The 17424-nt window shown below is 50.3% G+C and overlaps 2 protein-coding genes across 2 annotated transcripts in view; both read right to left on the bottom strand.

Moving 5' to 3' along the window:
• Positions 1-6878, bottom strand: part of ZAN (zonadhesin) — a 38927-nt gene extending 32049 nt beyond the window's left edge. The window contains exons 1-7 of the mRNA XM_072837281.1: positions 6810-6878; positions 6242-6338; positions 4730-4782; positions 3747-3893; positions 3314-3585; positions 3042-3129; positions 1844-1996 (exon numbers count right to left, since the gene is read on the bottom strand). Of these exons, the coding sequence (XP_072693382.1) occupies positions 1844-1996; positions 3042-3129; positions 3314-3585; positions 3747-3893; positions 4730-4782; positions 6242-6318 (790 nt within the window). The 5' untranslated portion in view covers positions 6319-6338; positions 6810-6878. The remainder of the gene's footprint in view (positions 1-1843; positions 1997-3041; positions 3130-3313; positions 3586-3746; positions 3894-4729; positions 4783-6241; positions 6339-6809) is intronic.
• A 7834-nt stretch (positions 6879-14712) lies between these two features.
• On the bottom strand, positions 14713-17106 carry EPO (erythropoietin). The gene is made up of 5 exons (XM_072833989.1): positions 17094-17106; positions 16422-16564; positions 16104-16190; positions 15677-15856; positions 14713-15518 (listed from the first exon to the last, which is right to left on the bottom strand). The coding sequence occupies exons 1-5, from the start codon at positions 17104-17106 to the stop codon at positions 15363-15365; spliced, it is 579 nt and encodes a 192-aa protein (XP_072690090.1). The 3' UTR covers positions 14713-15362.
• Between the last annotated feature and the right edge of the window lie 318 nt (positions 17107-17424).

Here is a 17424-nt window from a genome sequence, read left to right as displayed (position 1 = left end):
AGGATCAGCCAGCACTGAGGTGGGCCTACATCTGGCCGAGGCCTTGGAGCCTTCCAGAAATGCTTGGCAAGACTGATAAGGACGCAGACACTGCCATAGGAAATGCAGCATCCTCTCAGAAGCAGCAACCAAAGTCTTGTCCCTTGGGTTCCGATGCTTTAGGTCACCCAGAGTCATATCCTCTTCCTCTCTTGACCCACTGGACATAGTTGATTCACACAGACTGGTGAGAAAAGAATGGTCCGGACACAGAGAAGTAGGCATCTCCTGACCCCACCAACCCCAGCAGCTCAGACAGCCAATCAGCCTGGACCTCACTCCGGGATGCAACTGGTAGCGGGGGAGGGGAATAAGGCTGTGCAGGCAGGGTGCTGGGTCCTGACTCCCACATGGTCCTGCCTGGGCTTCGGGAGGGCAGAAAAGAGGAGTTGCTGGGGTGAGGGGAATGGGGAGAAAAGAGAGGCAACAACAGGGAAGGAGGAGGAAGGGGAAGGAAGGAAATGGTAAATGGTGAAAGAAAATGCAAGGAGGACATTGCTGGGATAAGCTGGTTGGTGGAAAGAAGTGGGAGAGAAACAAAGAGAAAATGGAAAAAATAGAAAGAGCCAAGAGGGAAAAAGAAAGAAAATTAAAACAACAACCACCAACATTTACTGAGGCCTTTGGTTAAGCGTCCTACTTTTGATCTCAGTTCAGGTCTTGATCTCTATGCTGGGCGTGGAGCCTTACTTTAAAATGAAAGAAAGAAAAGCCCAGCCAAGAGCACAGTGAGGTGGTGGGAGGAAAGCAGGGAATAGATGGACATGGATGCAGTGGGAGAGGAAGAGTATCGCCCGGGAAGCCCCCTAAATGGCCTCTTTGCCTGTACGATTGGCTGTTCTCTTCAGTGGATTCTCAACGCAAAAAACCCAGACCAGGTGATGCTTTTAAACATTTTAAGTCACTCCTCTGCTGCAAGTCCTGCAGAAGCTCCCCAACCGCATCCACAGAGAATAAAAGCCACTCCCTTGACGATGACCTTTAAGGTTCCACGTGATCTGGTCTAGTCTGGCTCCATGTGATCCCTCCTGGGACTGGCTGGTTTGAGCTCCTGGTCTCCATCCTAGTCATGTGGCCCCTTGCCCTATCTGGCACCTCCTTCACCCCCAAGCCCACTGCCACCTCAGGACCTTTGCATGGACCTCTGCTTAGAATGTTCTTTCTTCCCCTCTGTGTGTACACTTCATCACTTCCTCACCTCCTACAAGTTTATGTTCAAATATGACCTGAATGAGACCTACCCTGACCACTCCATTTAAAACTTACAACCCCCGTATCCCTGCATTCCAATCCCCTTATTTTGTTTGACTTTTATTTTTCCAATCGTACTTCTCACTTTATCACTATATAATTTATTTCTTTACTGTTTCAGGAACCATCTTCCTCTCATGTCCTGCCATTCCTAGTTTATTTTGTTAGCCAATCTACCTCAAGGGCCTGGGGCAGCACCAGGCATATCATAGGAGCTCAATAAACGAATGAATGAATGAATGAATGAATGAATGAATGAATGAATGAACAAATACATGAATACATGAATGGATGAATGGATAAATGGTTCCAGAGAAAGATGAGGAGCAGACTGTGTTGGGTCTGCCAGGTAGAGTTTATGGGATGGCAGTGGGGGAAGCTGAATGTGCTTTCTGCTGAGTAACTTGAGCTGACAGAGGTTTGAGGTTGCTGGGGTTCAGCCGAGGCCATCCCAGGGCAGGAATTGCATGGTTGTCAGGCAAACATCGTAAACTCCTGCAGAGGTCACTAGAAGCCCAGAAAGTCAAAAGGCAGAAGTGTGGCCATTACTCACTACCAGGGCTAGAGAAATCATCCTCAGGCCCCACGTTTGGCACCTTGGACGGCCCTTTCTTCTGAACCCACTTAGCACCAGAGGCTGTCGGGATCCAGCTCCAGCCACAGAGATCATTTGGAATGTCGAAGCTACACGTTTGCATCATGCAGACTGAGGGGAAAAAGAAGGCAGAAGAGAGGATTTAGATTTTTCTAGGAGGATGCAGCTCCAAAGAGTATGCCTCAGCTTGGGGTCAGAATTCTGAGTCCCAGTCTATGTCCTACTCTGAGCCATGGTGGGCTTTTGAGCCAGATACAGCCTCATCCCTTAGTGGCTTATTCCTGGGAAGATTCCTTAAGCTGCCCATTAATTTCCTCATCTATAATTGGGAACAGTACCCACCACTGTAAATTAAATCATATGGGGAGAGCAGCTAGCATAATCCTATGTGAATCTGGAATAACAACCAGGGTGACCAGACATCCAGTTTTGGCCAGGAACTGAGGGTTTCCTAAGATGCAGGACTTTTCAATGCAAAAAGAGGGACAGCCCAGGGCAAACTGGAATGGTTTTTCATCTAGAAAAGGTATTACCACAACTCTGTTTTAAAAAGAAACTCTAGGGCAGTCCAGGTGGCTCAGCGGTTTAGCGCCGCCTTCGGCCCAGGGTGTGATCCTGGAGTCCCGGAATCGAGTCCCACGTCGGGCTCCCTGCATGGAGCTTGCTTCTCCCTCTGCCTGTGTCTCTGTCTCTCTCTCTGCCTCTCATGAATAAATAAATAAAATCTTAAAAAAAAAAAAAAAAAAAAAGAACCTCTATGGGGCACCTGGGTGGCTCAGTCAGGGAAGTGTCTGCCTTCAGCTCAGGTCATGATTCCGGAATCCCAGGATGAAACTCTGCATCGGGCTCCCTACTCTGAGAGGAGTCTGCTTTTCCCTCTCTCCCTGTTCCTTTTCTTTCCTTTCTCTCTCTCTCTCTCTCCCTCTCTCTCTCTCAAATAAATAAATAAATAAAATCTTTTAAAAAGAGAGAGAAAAAAACCCCTCTCTTTAGGTGTGGCTGCTTTCAGGATTCAAAGTATGAGATGTGGAGGTAGAGGGAAACAAGTAGCCTCAACTCTGGGAGAAAGCAGCGTCATGGTTGCTGAGCTACTTTTGCCACCCTGGGCAGTTGGTAGAGGCAGAGAGAAAGAAGAGGAGGAGGAACAGGGCCTTACCCCGATTGCAGGAACCCCGATGGATAGAGATGGCATCCAGAGAGATGTCCAGGTATGCCGTGCTGCCCCTCATTCCTTCAAACGTCAACTGTGGGAGAAAGAAGGGGACCACCCACCATGTAAGCTCCTTTGCCTCAGGCTCCCAGTGTCCTTCCTGAATTCAGATGGCCCAGCCCTGAGCCCTCTCTGTGCTCTGGTCCTCCTGCCCACCCCTCTCCCCCCTCCTCCACCTGGATTCCTATGGGGGTCCAAGGCTCTGTCCTCGCTCTCACCCGGCTGGGCAGGACAAGTCCCATAGGCACGGTGACAGCGGTGGGCATCCAGGAGGGCCTCTGGGTGTTAATGTGTTTCCAGAGCAGGCTGGGGTGCTTTTTCTTGGTGTCCCTGAGCAGCAGCAGTTTGAGCTGGGCTCCCCACGACAACCCAAACATGTGGTAGGCGAAGTACACACAGAGGGGACCTTGCACCCATAGTGGGGGGCTCTGTAGGCGGGCCACCCCGCCACGGTGGAAGGTGTTCGAGTCCATGTGCAGGTAGTGGCCCTCTGGGAGAGGCAGAGCCGAGGAGGGTGAGGAGGTCCTGCCACCCCTGAGGGCTGCCCCTCCCACCTCCTTTCCAGGGTCCCGGCGTCCACTTCCAGCTGCCTCCCTTCACCCTGTGCTCATTGCCTGCCCAGCTGTCTCCCTCAACCTTAGGCTTCCTCACCTCCATTGGGGTACCCCCCGGGGGGACCGGTGCTGCCAGTGGGGGAGGGCCCACTGGTTCGAATCCAGTCCCCGTCATCTGTGGACTCTTGGGTCCAATCACAGAGGGGTTTGGCGTCATCCTCAAAGTCACACTGGGTGAGAATAGCTGGGAAGAAAGGGCCACTTTGAGGCCAGGAGAGGGGAGATGGCCAAAGCGGGGTTTGGGGGGTGGCTAACCTCAGGGAAGGCAACCACAAGGAGCTTTAGAGTCCAGAGCAGAACTTTAGACAAGAGAATCCAAGAAATAAGAATCTCTTAGGAGGGGGCACCTGGGTGGCTCAGTGATTGAGCCTCTGTCTTTGGCTCAGGGCATGATCCCAAGGTCCTGGGATGGAGTCTTACATCAGGCTCTCCACAGGGACCCTGCTTCTCCCTCTGCCTGTGTCTCGGTTTCTCTCTGCTGTTTCTGTTCTCTCATGAACAAATAAATAAAATCTTAAAAAGAAAAAAAAGGGGGGCAGCCCCGGTGGCTCAGCGGTTTAGTGCTGCCTTCGGCCCAGGGCCTGATCCTAGAGACCCAGGATCGAGTTCCGCGTGGGGCTCCCTGCATGGAGCCTGCTTCTCCCTCTACCTGTGTCTCTGCCTCTCTCTCTCTCTCTCTCTCTCTCTCTCTCTGTGTGTGTGTCTCTCATGAATAAATAAATAAAATCTTAAAAAAAAAAAATAATCCCTTAGGAGAATTTCAGGGCGGAGGACAGGGCAGAATGACTTCTAGGACAGAGGTCGCAAAGTGTGGTCCCAGGGGCTGGAATCAGCCGGGCAGACAGGATTCGTTCCGGTGCAGACAATTTGAGATTGTTAATTTGAATGAGACTCTTCCAGGTAGGGCTTGGACTCCTACTCCTGCATGTTTTCCCTCCAGCATCCATCATCTAAGGCCTGCCCTGGAGGTGGCCACACTGGGAAGGAGAGGAATCTGAATGGTGCTGGTTTCCAACTCACAGTTATCCGTAGAGCTGCGGTCACCTGGCTTCCAGTCCGGAGGCTTCTCTTTCCTTGGCGTTAATTGGGAGAAAAAAAAGAGGAGAAAAAAAGAGGAATATTTATCATTATCAAGAATCATAAGCCTTGATGATTGTGAGCTTTCTGAGTAGTCACAGGTGGAAGACATTTCCTTTCATGTTAACCATATTGTACCAAATTGCAGGCAGCGGATGTATATTTACTTCTCTTCTTTAAGATTTTCTTTCTTTTTTTATTAAGATTTTAAAATTTTACTTATTTGAGAAAGAGAGAGAGAGAGAGAGCTCAAGCAGGAGGAGCAGGAGAGGAAGAGGGAGAAGCAGACTTCTTGCAGAGCAGGGAGCCCAATGAGGGGCTTGATCCCAGGACCCCCGCCCCACGATCATGACCTGAGCCGAAGGCAGACACTTAACCAACTAAACCACCCAGCACCACTTCTTTAAGGTTTTCAAAATGTCACTGAGTCTCCTCACATTAAATTCTCATCTATCTCCTAAAAAAAAGGAAAAACAGGGCAGCCCTGGTGGCACAGCGGTTTGGCGCCGCCTGCAGCCTGGGGTGTGATCCTGGAGACCTGAGATCGAGTCCCGCATCGGGCTCCCTACATGGAGCCTGCTTCTCCCTCTGCCTGTGTCTATGGCTCTCTCTCTGTGTCTATGAATAAATAAATAAAATCTTAAAAAAAAAAAAAGGACAAAACATCTCCCTTCCAAGCTCCTCACATGGCCTCTGGTTCCCTGGGTTCATCTGTGTCCGAGGTGGTGTGCGTAGTAGAGCTGAGCTCTAGAAGGAACCTGTTCCTATGAATGGAGATTCTGGAGGAGTACTTAAGTGTTGGCACCTGGGGAAGCTCCTTCCTTTGGGCTGAGAATGGGGACTATGTGGGTCCCATGCTGCCGGGTAGGTGGCAGGGAGTTACTGCCCCAACTACAGGCTGCTGAACACGAGATGAGTAACAGAGGGGGCCGCCTGGGTGGCTAAGGTCATGATTCCAGACTGCATCGGGCTTCTTGCTCTGCGGAGTCTGCTTCTCCCTCTCCCTCTGTCTCTCCCCCTGCTCATGCTTGCTTTCTCTCAAATAAATGCAATCCTAAAAAAATAAATAAATAACAGAGGGATGGCCCTTTCTCCCCCTATAGGAACACCAAGCCATCCTTCATTTCTTGCTGCCTCTACCTTGAAGTCTCTTATCTGCTGAATTTGCCCTGGGTTCAGCCCATTTTCTGAGGACCCCACCTCTCCTCTCTGTCTCCTTAGCTCCTTGCCTCCCCCCTCTGTCTCCCATCTGGGCTCTGTCCTGTTCCCACTGAGCTTCTCACACCCCTAAGTTCCAGGATCTTGGGCTGAAGGGCTCCCCACCACCATTCCTGTTCATCACCCTCTTCCTCCATAGGGCTGTGCCCTTCATCATTACCCTGCTTGCACCCCTGTTTGGTTTGCCCCTCACTCTCCCTCAGAGCCACCCCTGATCATCCCCAGAGCCCAGCTTACCTGACAGGGGTAGGCATGTGGCCCTGGCCCCAGGCAGCCCCCACCAACAGCACCAGAGTCCAGACTGGAGGAGCCATGCAGAACCTCAGAGGTGGTTCTCAGGGGAGAGGGGGAAGGTACAGTGAGCCCAGGCCACTTTATCCACCCTTGACCCTCCTTGCTTGACAGCCTTTGAAGGATGCCATGAAAACTGGACAATCAGAGAACACAGGAATGCTCTGGGAAATGGAAACTACCAGGGTGGAAATTTGAAATCCAATGAAGAGAAATGAAATGAGAGCAGAAGGGAAGGAAAGCAAGAAAGACAGGAAAAAGAGACTCGGCAGTCCGGGAGGTCTAACATCTAACCAAAAGAGTTCAAAACCGAAAGGACCAAAGAGAATAAATGACTTAAGAGAAACCACACAAGAAAATTTCCCGGGACTGAGATACAAGTCTCTTGATTAGAAGAAGTCTCATATGATGAATGCAAGGACACCCACGGAAGGCATGTCATGAGATTTCAGAGAAGCAGGGAAGAAAGAAAAAACCCTTAAATCACTTTCAGATAGAAAAACAGGTCACATACTAAGGATCAGGAATCAGCATGGCATCAGGCTTTTCAACAGCAACCGTGGGTTCTAAGAGGCCGTGGAACATTGTCTACAGAATTCCAACAGAAATCATTTCAAACCTAAAATTCTATAGCTGGCAACAGCAGCAAAACAACTGGCAAATCAAATAAAGTGGGACTGGAAACCCTGATTGGTAAAGGATAAAAAAAGACAAGTCCCACGGGAAGATGTGCCACCAGCCAGTAAACATCGGAAAAGATGTTCTGCTTCACTGGTTATAAGAAATGCTAATCAAATCTACAACTGTCACACTGACCACCATTTAAGAGATTGAAAGCATTGAGGGTTGGCCAGGATGTAGATAGACAAGCTCAAATACATTGATACTAAGACCGTAGGTTGGTGAAAACTTATTGGAAAGTAATATGACAGTGGCTGTCAAACTTTCTAACATGCCTGGCTTTGACCCCACCTTGCCTTTTTAGGAATCTCCCCACAGAAATCCACGTGTATTTGCCCAAAGCTGGGCGCATTTTAAAGATGATTATTGTGGCATTGGTTAAAATAGAAAAAAAAAATCGAGATTACCTAAATGTGGACCAGTAGATACGAAGTTGGATCATAGTCAAGGAATATTTTTCATATGAAGGAATAGTAAGTAGGTATTAAAAAGAATGAAGCTCCCCCAAAATTAAAAATAGAACTACCGGGGCACCTGGGTGCTCTGTGGTTGAGCATCTGCCTTCAGCTCAGGTCATGATGCCAGGGTCCTGGGATCCAGTTCCATATCGGGCTCCCCGAGGGGAGCCTGCTTCTCCCTCTGGCTATGTTTCTGCCTCTGTGTTGTCTCTCATGAATAAGTAAATAAAATCTTCAAAAAAAAAAAAAGAAACAACTAGAATTACTGGAGGGTCCAGCAATTCCACTTCCCAAAAGAATTGAAAGCAGAGACTTGGAAGAGATACCTGGATCCCCGTGTTTATGGTGGCATTATTCACCAAAGCCAATAGGTGAGAACAACCCAAAAGTCCACAAAACAAACAAAATATGGTGTTTCCATACAATGGAATATCATTCAGCCTTTAAAGTGAAGGAAATTCTCACACATCCTACAGCATTGAGAACATGATGCTAAGTGAAACAAGCCTGACACAAGACAAATATCATATGATTCCATTTACATGAGGTACCTACGGTAGTCCAACTCATAGAAACAGAAAATAGAATGGTAGCTGCAGGGAATAGGGAATTAGTGTTTAATTAGGACAGAATTTCTGTTTGGGAAGATGAAAGGGTTCTGTGGATGACCAGTGGTGATGGTTGCACAATGTGAATGTACTTAATACCACTAAACTGTATACTTAAAGATGCTTAAGAAGAGGGGCACCTGGCTGGCTCAGTTGGAAAAGCATGAGACTCTTTATCTTGGGGTTGTGGGTTCAAGCCTCATATTGGGTGTAGAGATGACTTAAATAAATTTTTAAAAACTTAAAAAAAATTTAATGGTTAAGAAGGTAAATTTTATATTATGAGTATGTTGCCACAATTCAAAAAAATCATTTCAAAAATATTTACTTGAGAGCAGCCTGGGTGGCTCAACTGTTTAGCGCCGCCTTCAGCCTAGGGCATGATCTGGAGACCCGAGATCGAGTCCCAAGTCGGGCTCCCTGCATGGAGCCTGCTTCTCCCTCTGCCTGTATCTCTGCCTCTCTCTCTTTCTCTCCCTGTCTCTCATGAATAAATAAATAAAATCTTTTAAAAAAACACAAACACACAAAAATATTTACTTGATATTATAACACTGTTTGTCAAAGTTTATTCCTGACTTAAAGAAAAAAGGGATGATGGTAGATCAGTATGTTCTGACAGTGGAAAGACCACCTGCACATGTTGTTAAATGAAAGAAGCTGAAGAGTCCAGGATACAGGCAACAGGTAGGACAAGCCAGCTCTGGGAAGGGAAGGAGCGAGGGGACCCTTGCCAAAGCATGTTTAGTGGCCTCTGGTTTTTGTTTCTTTATTTAAAGATTGTATTTATTTATTTGAGAGAGAAAGAAATGGAGCACAAGCAGAGTGGGGGTGAGGGGCAGAGGGTGAAGGAGAAACAGACTCCCCTCTAAGCCGGGATCCCGACATGAGGCTGGGTCCCAGGACCCTGAGATCATGACCTGAGCCGAAGGCAGATGCTTAGGCAACTGAGCCACCCAGAAGCCCCTGTTTGTTTTTCAAAGATTTTTTTAAATTTTTTACCAATTTTATTTATTTATTCCTGAGAGACACACAGAGAGAGGCAGAGACATAGGCAGAAGGAAAAGCAGGCTCCCTGCGGGGTGCCTGATGCGGACTCAATCCCAGGACCCCGGGATCATGCCCTGAGCTGAAGGCAGACACTCAACTACTAAGCCACCCAGGCATCCCTAAAGATTTTATTGAAGTAATCTCTATACCCAATGTGGGAATCAATAATCCTAAAATCAAGGGGTCGCAGGCTCCACTGACTAAGCCACCCAGGCGTCCCTAGAGGCCTCTGTTTTACCTGTGGAGTAGGAGGCAAGTGGAAAAGGCTCTGGTGGCAAGCAGGCCACAGCAGTACCCCTTTCAGAGAGGCCCCATTGCCACTCCTGCCACAGCCAACTCACCCTTACCTTAGCTTGTGCTCATGACAACCTCTGTCCTCTGGCCCACACCTCCTTACCTTTCCCCACCACACTTTACCATCATCAGGGCTTCTCTCCATATGCATCCCTCTGAGGGGCTGACAACAGGTGGCCAGGCAGATAAGTACATTGGTGGGGAGTATGTGGAGGAGTCCCTGGCCCAGGTCACTGGCAACAGGAAGGGAAGGCTTTCGAAAGAGGTGACACTTGAGAGGCTTTCTAAACCACAAAGAGATGGTAATGAGGCAAATAAGTTGGGAAGGCATATCCAGGAAGAGAGAATGTTCCAGGCTTAGAAGGAGCGTGACACTTTTAAAGAATGGTGGAGGGAGGGCCTGGGTGGCTTAGTCGATTAACCATCTGACTCTTGATTTCAGCTTAGATCATGATCTAAGGTTCATGAGATCAAGCCCCTGTCCAGGTCTGCGATCAACATGGAGTCCACTTGAGATTCTCTCTCCTCCCTCTGTCCCTGCTACCCGCCCCCGACCTGTGGGCATGTGTGCACACAAGTGCTCTCTCTAAATAAATAAATTAAAAAAAAAAAAAAAAAAAAGGAATGGTGTGTGTGTGTGTGTGTGTGTGTGTGTAACACTGGGAAGGGGTAGGGCCCTGTCTTGAAGAACCTTAAAAGCCTTAGCTTTGAGGAGCCATCAAAAGTTTTTAAGCAACCAGGGTGATTTGATCTGGCTTGCATTTTCAAAAGGCTGCTTGGGGGATCCCTGGTTGGCGCAGCGGTTTAGCACCTGCCTTTGGCCCAGGGCGCGATCCTGGAGACCCGGATCGAATCCCACGTCAGGCTCCCGGTGCATGGAGCCTGCTTCTCCCTCTGCCTGTGTCTCTGCCTCTCTGTGTGTGTGTGTGTGTCACTATCATAAATAAAAAACAACAACAACAAAAAAAGGCCGCTTAGGCAGCCTGGGCAGATATGGACAAATGTGGGGCTCACTGGAGCTGGGGAGATGGGAGAGGAGTCTGTGAAGGGTGGGAGATGGTGGTGTAGTTGGACGCTAACATCAAGACAGGAAGAGTGGGGGCATGAGTGGATCGAGAGCTTTCTGGAGCCAGAAACAGCAGTACTTGCAGCCTAAGCTAACATGAATGAACCTCATGTCTTCTTCATTGCAAAATTATTGTCCTCATTTTCCATGTCCTCATTCTAGAAACAGAGCTCCGGAGAAGTGAAGTCAGTTGCTCAGCAGGAGAGCACAGTGCTGACAGTCCCATGCTGTGTCCTACAGAGTCCCACAGTTCTGATGGGAATATCCAACAGAGATCAGGGTCCACCACCGTCCACCTCCCCCCACCCCAGCCAGAGCAGCTCTGCTTTGAGTTGTTTCATAAATGGCAATCCTACATAAGATTGCAACTGAAGGGTCGTTTTGCCCCTTTAAAAAACACTGTTGACCTCACGGCACACACAGCTTGTATCTAGGCTGGAGGGCCAGTCAGCAGCGAGCTGGTCTATCCTGTGCAGATTCCCCATAGGCAACCATACCCAGGTGTTCCTAGAAACCTTCAGGCTAACCCCCTACTCTATCTATGCCTGGGGCACTGGGCCCTGACAAATGACAGTGATGCCTGGAACAGCCATTCTTACTAGCTGTCTGGGAGAAGCTGGCACAGTCATACACCAAGTATTGAAGAGAGAAGTCCTAATCACCCTCACAGTCTTGGGGACTCCTGCCCAAGTGAGCACCAATAGGATCATGTAGGGGGTCACACCTGGGGAGAGAGAGATCCTCTTCCTCTTACATCAAAGGGGGGATGTAAAGGATACCTAGCCTCGATGCTCATCTACCCTTCCTCCATCCATATCCAGTTAGGATAGCAATCAAGAGAGGAAGAGAGCCAGGAAATGGTTAACCTGGGGAAAAGCAGCAGAAGCCAATTGATCCACAGCCCCTCCTGGTTGGGCAATAAGTCCTCTGAGGGCTGCTTTTGCTGACCTCTCTTTGGCGCCACAGACCCACAGAGCAGGACAGTCACAGCTTCCAACCTGTCTGGGGGTGGGGGTTGGTACACAAGGCAGGACAGGACGGGATGGCCATGTGGAAGGGAACCACCGGGCTCTGCATTTTGAGGGGTTGAGAATGCACAAGGCCCCGGAGGGTTTGTCACTTGTCAAGCTTAACAGGTGTAGGAATAGGTGTGAGGGACCCTGGCATGTGGAAAAACCTGGGGAACGCTCCAGAGAATTAAAGCCACTCTTGGCTTTGCTGTGTTTCCACTTTACTCACTCTGGGCCTTAGTTTGCTCTTCTGTAAAATGGAGACACTAGCCCAGCTAAGTGTTTTTATTTTTATTTTATTTTTATTTTTTATTATTTTTTAAAGATTTTATTTATTTATTCATGAGAGAGAACAGAGAGAGAGAGAGGCAGAGACACAGGCAGAGGGAGAAGCAGGCTCCATGCAGGGAGGCCGATGTGGGACTCAATCCCCGGTCTCCAGGATCACGCCCTGGGCGGAAGGCAGGCGCTAAACCGCTGAGCCACTCGGGCTGCCCACAGCTAAGTGTTTTTTAAAAGCAGAAATTGTGTGCGGGTCATGTATTTATTTATTTATTTATTTATTTATTTATTTATTTATTTATTTACTTACTTATTTATTTGGGGGCATCAGAGGGAGAGAATCTCAAGCAGACTTCCCACTAAGAGCAGGCCTTGATCCCACAACCCATTAGATCATGACCTGGGCCGAAACAAGAGTTGCACACTCAATCGACTGAGCCACCCAGGTGCCCCTTGGGGAGGAGTTGATAGTGAGAGAAGAATGGGCCTTAAGTCTGATTGACCTGGAGCTGCTTTCTCCCCTCCAGCCATTCCCTCTACTTTCCTTTCCCAACCATCCCTGCTTCTGGTAGAAAAGGGAACACGAGTTGGAGAGCCTGGCTCCTGGTCTTTATATTCTTCTCAGTGTCTTATAGCTTGGACAAGGCCCATAATCTCTGTGGATCTTGGTTTCTGCCTCTGCAAAATGGAGATCCTCTACCATCTCTGCCATCTTCATGCAGTTAGGAGAGCAAATAAGAAAATGCCCAGGAAAGCACCTCCTAAATCACAAAGCACTCTACAAACAGAAGGCATCTCCATTAAACAATTATGTAACCCACTGACTCAGAACTGGATCATGCTGGTGCCTGGCCTGCCAAGAAGTCCGAAGAGCTGGTTCCCTCATTTACCTGGTGGAGCTTAGTTTTATTTTCCCTATCTGGCAAATAGAGATGATACCTAAGTCCTCTCAGTTTCATGGACTTGTGGTGAGAATCACAGCAGATCATGCAGGTGCCAGAGTTTAATCTGTCATGAACCATAATAATAATAGTACAGCAGAAACTTCACATTCCCAGCTCACATTTGAAGACCCTTTGCAATCTAGCAACACCCCCCTTGTGTATGTGTGTTCTTTTCTCAGGGACTTGGGCCCTTGCCGGGTCCTTCCTATCCAGGCCTGTCCACATGCAGTCACATATCAAGCTGGCTATACAGTTAATGAGTTCATGTTGTTTTGCCTCTGGGAGGAATGCCTGCTCTTGGAGACACAGGGCTGAGAAAGACACAGGCTGTCATTTCATGTTTTCCTAGTACTTAGTGCAAAGGCTGGCACACAGTAGGCACTCCATAAATGTGTAATAAATGAGTTTTGTTTTTTATGTCTTAACATACTGGCCCAGGTCATACAGTTCAGTTCCATTAACTTCTATCTTCTTTTGTTTTTTTTTTTTGTTTTTTTTTGTTTTTTGTAATAGAAAGCAGTAAGCAGTCTGAAGAAAAATCAAGGAATAAGGCAGATGGCCCTGACTTCTGGGGGAAAAAGAGTCAGGAATTGGGTGGGCAGGGATGTCTAGATGACACATCAGGCTAAGATGGGCTTGGAGGTTACGATTCCTAAACCTTGTGTTCAGGTCCTAGCTACCATTATTAGCTGCATGCCTTGGACACCTCTCTTAGCTTCGATTTTGCCAGCGAGAGAGACAGATTCCTCCCTTACTGTTTCACAGCAGTGGGGCAAGAACCAGATGCCATCTGTGGAAACTGTAATACAAATTTTTATTGAAATGTGCAAAGAATAATCAGAGACCTAAGGGCTCTTTGACTTGTGTATTTCTCTAACATTTTCCAGTGGGGCCTGAAGAGGGCACTATACCCTAGGAACTGAGTTGGCCAGGCAGGGGAGGAGGGGGGAATTCTCCTTTGGGTCCACCTCTCCTTTGATTCCTCCCACCACGCTTGGCCACGGCCCCCCCAGCACACACACATATATTTAGCACATACCATCCAATCCCCCAACCGACCCATCATTTGTCCTCCTGCAGATTGCAAAAATTCTTTTTCTTTTGCATATTTTCAGGGATGCAGGCTGACTTCTCTAAGTTTTGTGATATGAGCAGAAAGGCTGATCCCCACACATATGATAATGGCCAGGATTGGGCTCTCTGCAGGGAGCCTGATGCAGGACTCAATCTCTGGACCTGGGGATCACGACCTGAGCAAAGGCAGACACTCTACCACTGAGCCACCAAGGCATCCCTCTGGGAAGGAATTTGAAGTGGAATGTTGGAGTACTGGGTAAAATTATTAGTAGGGATGGAGAGCGGGAGCTGAGTTAGTCTGTTCTGTGTCTCCCATCCCAGGGGAGCAGGGAGCAGGTAGGGGTTATGTGGAAGAATAAGCTGAAGAGGGAAGGGATAAGAGCTGGGGCCATTGGGGATTCCTGTTGTCTTGGCTTTGGGCAGTTTACTTCTCATCTGGGAATGACAGTGGAAACTTTCTCATCAGGCTGTGCAAGGAATAAAATGTCATGTAAGTGAACCACCTAGGATAGCCCTGGGCACAGAGTGAGTGCTCAGTGAGACCGCTTTTGGGGAACGTGGCTCCTTCTGCAAGTTTTGGGGTAGAGCATTTCCTTGCCTTGACCATCCTCAGGCAAGGAAAAGGGTCAGCTGGATTTAGAGGTGGCAAAGGCTGATGTGGGAATGTGGCTTTAGTCAAAAGCACTATGGAGAAGTGAGAAATAATAAGGGTCCAGGGTCCAGGACTGGGAACTCCCACCAGCCCCCAAAGGGGCTCTTCCTCCTGGCTCCTGTTTCCTTGATGGCAGCTGTAGCTCACTACAGAGGGTTGCCAACTGCCTACTGAGGAACAGCCTTGAATAGAACCACCTTATTGACCAGCGTGGGCAGAGCTTGTGGCCTCAGACCCAGTGGGGTCAAGAGGTCAGATAGACCATGAGAGGCAGCACGTAGGGCCGACCCCCTCCACCTCTAGTTTTCCAGGACTGTGGCCTGCTGCCAGGGCCGGAGCAGGGCCAGGGAAGTAGGAGGATCCCAGGGAAAACAGAAAAGTCAAGAGCCATGTTGTGGTTTCAGTTTCTGCCAATGAGATTGAAAAATACACAAAACTTGGACCCAATGAGAGCCAGGGGCCAGCCCCTATCCCATCTCCATGGCTCCCACCACCCTTTGCCCAGTGGGCTCTTGCTGTCATAGGAGACCCACGAGACCTAGAGAATTTATGGCTTGCCACCTAGATTCTCTAGCCTCTCCTGTCTCTCCCTGATAGGTGCAAAAAATCGGCAATTGCCCTCCAGCTTGTCCTGGCATCACTGTTCGGCAGGGCACCGAGGTGAGTCTCCCGAGCAAGGCTCTGTCCCCAAGTTTGAGCTGATTTCCTCCGAATTCCTCCTGCTTCGGGCCTCAGGCTGGCACTGTGACATCCTTAGATCTGATTTGAGCTCTGGACAGTTCCTCTGGCCCTTGAGATGTCACCACTGGCCGTGGAGTGTCCAAGGGACAGGCTGGTGCTGAGCAGATCACCCCTGGACAGGGGTCAGGAGTGGTGGTGCAGAGGCGTGGCCCAGGCAGTGGTAGTGAGTGAGGTGGTGGATGTGCCTGGGGTGGGAGCACCTGGTCACCTGTCTCCTCTTCTGCAGGCCTCCCCTGTGTACAGTGTCAGCTTTCCACGGAGGAAATTGGAGTAGATTCGGAAAAGTTTGCACAAAGTATCAACAGTGAATGTTCGGAGTGGAGCAGGAGAGGCTTCCTCTGGAAGGGACATGGCCTCCTTCTGACAAGGAGAGAAGAGAAGGTTACCGAAGTGCCCAGGACCCTGGTGGGAGATGGGATGGAGGACAGAATTGGAGGGGGGATGAGGAGGTCCAGTGGGGTCTCAGTATTTCTTGGCAGGGCCCTTGGAGCAGAAGTGCAAGGGAGGCTTCTACCCACCTGGGCTCCCAGCGCCCGAAGCAGAGAGGTGAGGCTGCGCAGGCTGCTGACGGCTTTGTCCACATGCAGCTGCGGAGTCTCAGATGGCTGGGAGGCGTTGGCCAACAGGGCCTGACCCCGCAGGATGGCTTCTGAGAGCAGTGCCAGGCCCTGCCAGACTTCCAAGGCCTGCTGCCCAACCTAAAGGGAATGGCGACTTATAGTCAGCGGCCCAGGCCAGCCCCTCCCTCTCAGCAGCCCCAAGCACCAAGCTGAGCAAAATGAAGGCTTGGGATCAGTTTCATTGAATGAATGAATTAATGAATGAACAAAGAACAAATGAGTAAACATATTGCATTCAGCCCTCAGCTTCTTCTATGGTACTCCCTCCCACCCCATCAGGTAAGCAAAACAAGACTGTCCAAGTAGAGGGGAAAAATAAACTCACATCCATCCTCTTCCAGGTATAGAAATTAACCTTGGTGTCTGGGACGGTGATATTCTCACTGAAGCTGCAGCCTTGAGCACAGCCCATCTGAAATGCATGACCCCAGTTCGGGGGGAAGGGGGTGTCAGGCTCCCCAAGAGCTCCCTCCACCTTTGCCCCTCATCTAGCTTCCAGGCATGCATTGAGGGGCTACCACTTTTATCATTTTTCCTGAGGGCTCTGGCTTCCCATCTCCATCTCCGAACGAAGGGGCTCAGGTTCCCAGATCTTGGAGGACACCCCTGGACTACTGAGAATGTCCTGAGGTGGGACCCTCACCGTGACATTTTCGGCCTCCCTGGCCTCCAGGATGTATCTCTCCAGGACCCGGCTGTCACAAATGAGGCGAGGGGGGGCGCCCAGGACTGGGAGGCCCAGAGGAAGCAGCAGCAAAGACAGCAAAAGGAACAGGGCAGGACATTCTGGAAAAGAGTGCCAGGCTGACTGTGTGGGTTTGGAGGGGCAGGTTCACACATCCCGCTCCTCTGCCCCCAACTAGTCGCGCCCGACCCCCACCTTCCCAGCGTTCAGGTTCTGCCTCCCCTGCCTTCATTCAATCCGGCCGCTGCTGCGCGCACACCCCACCCCCCAAACTACCGGCATCCACTTCTCCCGGCCAAACTTCAACCCCGGCGTGACTGAGGCTTCCCCTCTGGCAGATCCCGGTGATTGCTCCAAGACCCAGGTATCAGCCTTCTCCCCACGCACGTGGCAGCCCCTCTTCTCCCTGAACCCCCAAACCGCATCCCCGTGTCCAGGTCAGATTTCACCTTTCCTAGGGGCTCCCTAAGCCCTGCCGGCACGTGGGGGCTGCCCCACCCCCCTTGCCCTTCCGGGGTCCTTGGCAAGTCGTCGGTCCTTGAACCCAGCCACCTCGGGGCCCCAGCGGTAAATTCTTGCTCAAACAGGGGCCCGAGCGGGCGGGGGCTCCTCCGGCCGGCGAGTACTCACCGCACGCCCCCATCTCCGCGCCTCCGTCGGCCGCTCAGCGACCAGGGGCTCCGCCGGCGCCCTCGCCGGGAGCCCTCATCCCGGGAAGCGCGGCGGGGCAGGGCCGGCCCCACGGTCCGAAGGAGGGGGCCACCGTCCAGGGGCCGCCGAGCCGGGGTCGCGCAGAGCGAGCGCAGGGCTCTCGGCCAGGGTCCGCGAGGACAGGCGCGCGGCGACCGGCCGGGGTTGGCCCGGGGACTGCGGCTCGGCCGGGGGTCGGGGCTGTTATCAGCATGTGTGCGTGCGTGTGTGGGGGTGGGGGGCAGGCTGTGTGCGTGAGGGGTCGCCAGAG

The sequence above is a fragment of the Canis lupus genome, chromosome 8 (genome assembly GCF_048164855.1).
Source record: "Canis lupus baileyi chromosome 8, mCanLup2.hap1, whole genome shotgun sequence".
Lineage (NCBI taxonomy): Eukaryota > Metazoa > Chordata > Mammalia > Carnivora > Canidae > Canis > Canis lupus.
The sequence above is the reverse complement of the archived record's forward strand: the minus strand, read 5'-3'. Positions and strand labels throughout refer to the sequence as shown.